Consider the following 1,513-nt stretch of genomic DNA (forward strand, 5'->3'; position numbering starts at 1 on the left):
ACTGGTAGGGTGGCAGGCAGAGACAGGGCGGCTGAGTTGGCTTGGTGTGTGATGGGAGTCGGGCTGCTCCATCTGGACCCCATCATCATCCTCATGGCCTGTTCCTCCTGGGTTCCTCCTGGTTCTCCCGACCCTTCCTGCCTCGGGAGCCCCCACAGCTCAGGATTCCTCTGACTGATGTTTTTCCACAGCCGAGTACAAGACCTTGTGCCCTGGAGGAGAAGGCTTCCGACCCAACCCCATCACTGTCATCCTGGAGGGTAAGCCCACCCGCCCCCACGCCCCTTCCCCAGGGGAGCCCACGGTCCGTCGTGGGGCTGGGCTGGTCAGGGGCCCCCAAAATGACAACAATAAAGTGTGGCCTCTTCTCGGCTGTGCTCTGGGCACCTGGACGAGCTCTTTGGGCACCACCAAGGGCTGGAGGTGGTGGGATCGACCCACCGAGGGTCCCAGGGTGAGGGCACTGCCTGGGCTGGGGCGATGGGCACTGACTACCCCCTGGCTGCTCTCCCTCCTCAGATATCGACGAGTGCCAGGAGCTGCCGGGCCTCTGCCAGGGCGGGAACTGCGTGAACACTTTCGGGAGCTTCCAGTGCGAGTGTCCCCTCGGCTACTACCTCAACGAGGACACGCGCATCTGCGAAGGTGACTGCGCCGGGGCGCCCGGGCTCGTCTGTGCGCCTGGCGTGGATGGGGGATGTGTGTGTGCATGTGTGTGCAACAGAGTGTGTGTGTGTCTGTGCCGGGGCTCTCATTTACACCCTAGGAGCTGCTGGCAGAATCCTTTCCCCTTTCCCTTCCAGACTTCTCATCCTCATCACAAACCCTGTCCCCTTTCCCAGTGCCACACTGGTCTGGTCCCTGTGCCCATCCTTGTCCCCAGCCTCCACCCAACCCCACATCAAGCCCTTCTCTACCCAGTGCTTTGATCTCCAGTTTCTTTTTTTTTTGGCAGATATCGATGAGTGCTCTGCCCACATTGGGATCTGCGGCCCCGGGACCTGCTACAACACCCTCGGCAACTACACCTGCGTGTGCCCCCCTGAGTACATGCAAGTCAACGGAGGAAATAACTGCATGGGTACGGTTTGAGTCCGCAGGAAGGGTTCTGCCTGTGCCCTGCCTGTCCCCTGCCTGTCCCCTGCCTGTCCCTGGGTCGTGCTGTGGGCAGCACGGTGTGGGAACGCGGCTGAGCGGATGGAGCAGGGGCTGGGACTCAGGGTGTCTGGGTTCACTGGTGTCCCACCACATCCCTGTGCTGTGCCAGAGGGGCTGGCGGTCACCCTGCCAGCAGTGACAGGGACAGCGGTGGCACAGGGCGGTGAGACACCCAGCAGGGCATTGCCACCGCCTGCCATGGGGCAGGACCCGGCGCTCTCACCCCAGCTTCAGCCCGTCACTGCAGACACTGCGTGTGTCCCCTGCGGTCCCTGAGCACCAGGAGGGGACAGGGTGGCACGTCCCCAGCGATGAGTGCCCTGGGGCTGGCACGAGCCGCTGTCCGCGCTGCTTT

At 63.2% G+C, this 1,513-nt stretch overlaps 1 protein-coding gene across 1 annotated transcript in view; it reads left to right on the plus strand.

Annotated features, from left to right (window-relative positions):
• LOC104470756 (fibrillin-2-like) overlaps positions 1-1,513 on the plus strand; it is a gene marked incomplete at its 5' end in the record, with an annotated part of 20,744 nt that overhangs the window by 6,146 nt on the left and 13,085 nt on the right. Inside the window, 3 exon segments of the mRNA XM_010085791.1 lie at positions 192-260; positions 520-645; positions 956-1,125. Coding sequence (XP_010084093.1) covers positions 192-260; positions 520-645; positions 956-1,125 — 365 coding nt within the window.

The sequence above is a fragment of the Pterocles gutturalis genome, unplaced genomic scaffold, assembly GCF_000699245.1.
Source record: "Pterocles gutturalis isolate BGI_N339 unplaced genomic scaffold, ASM69924v1 scaffold21745, whole genome shotgun sequence".
Taxonomy (NCBI): Eukaryota; Metazoa; Chordata; class Aves; order Pterocliformes; family Pteroclidae; genus Pterocles; species Pterocles gutturalis.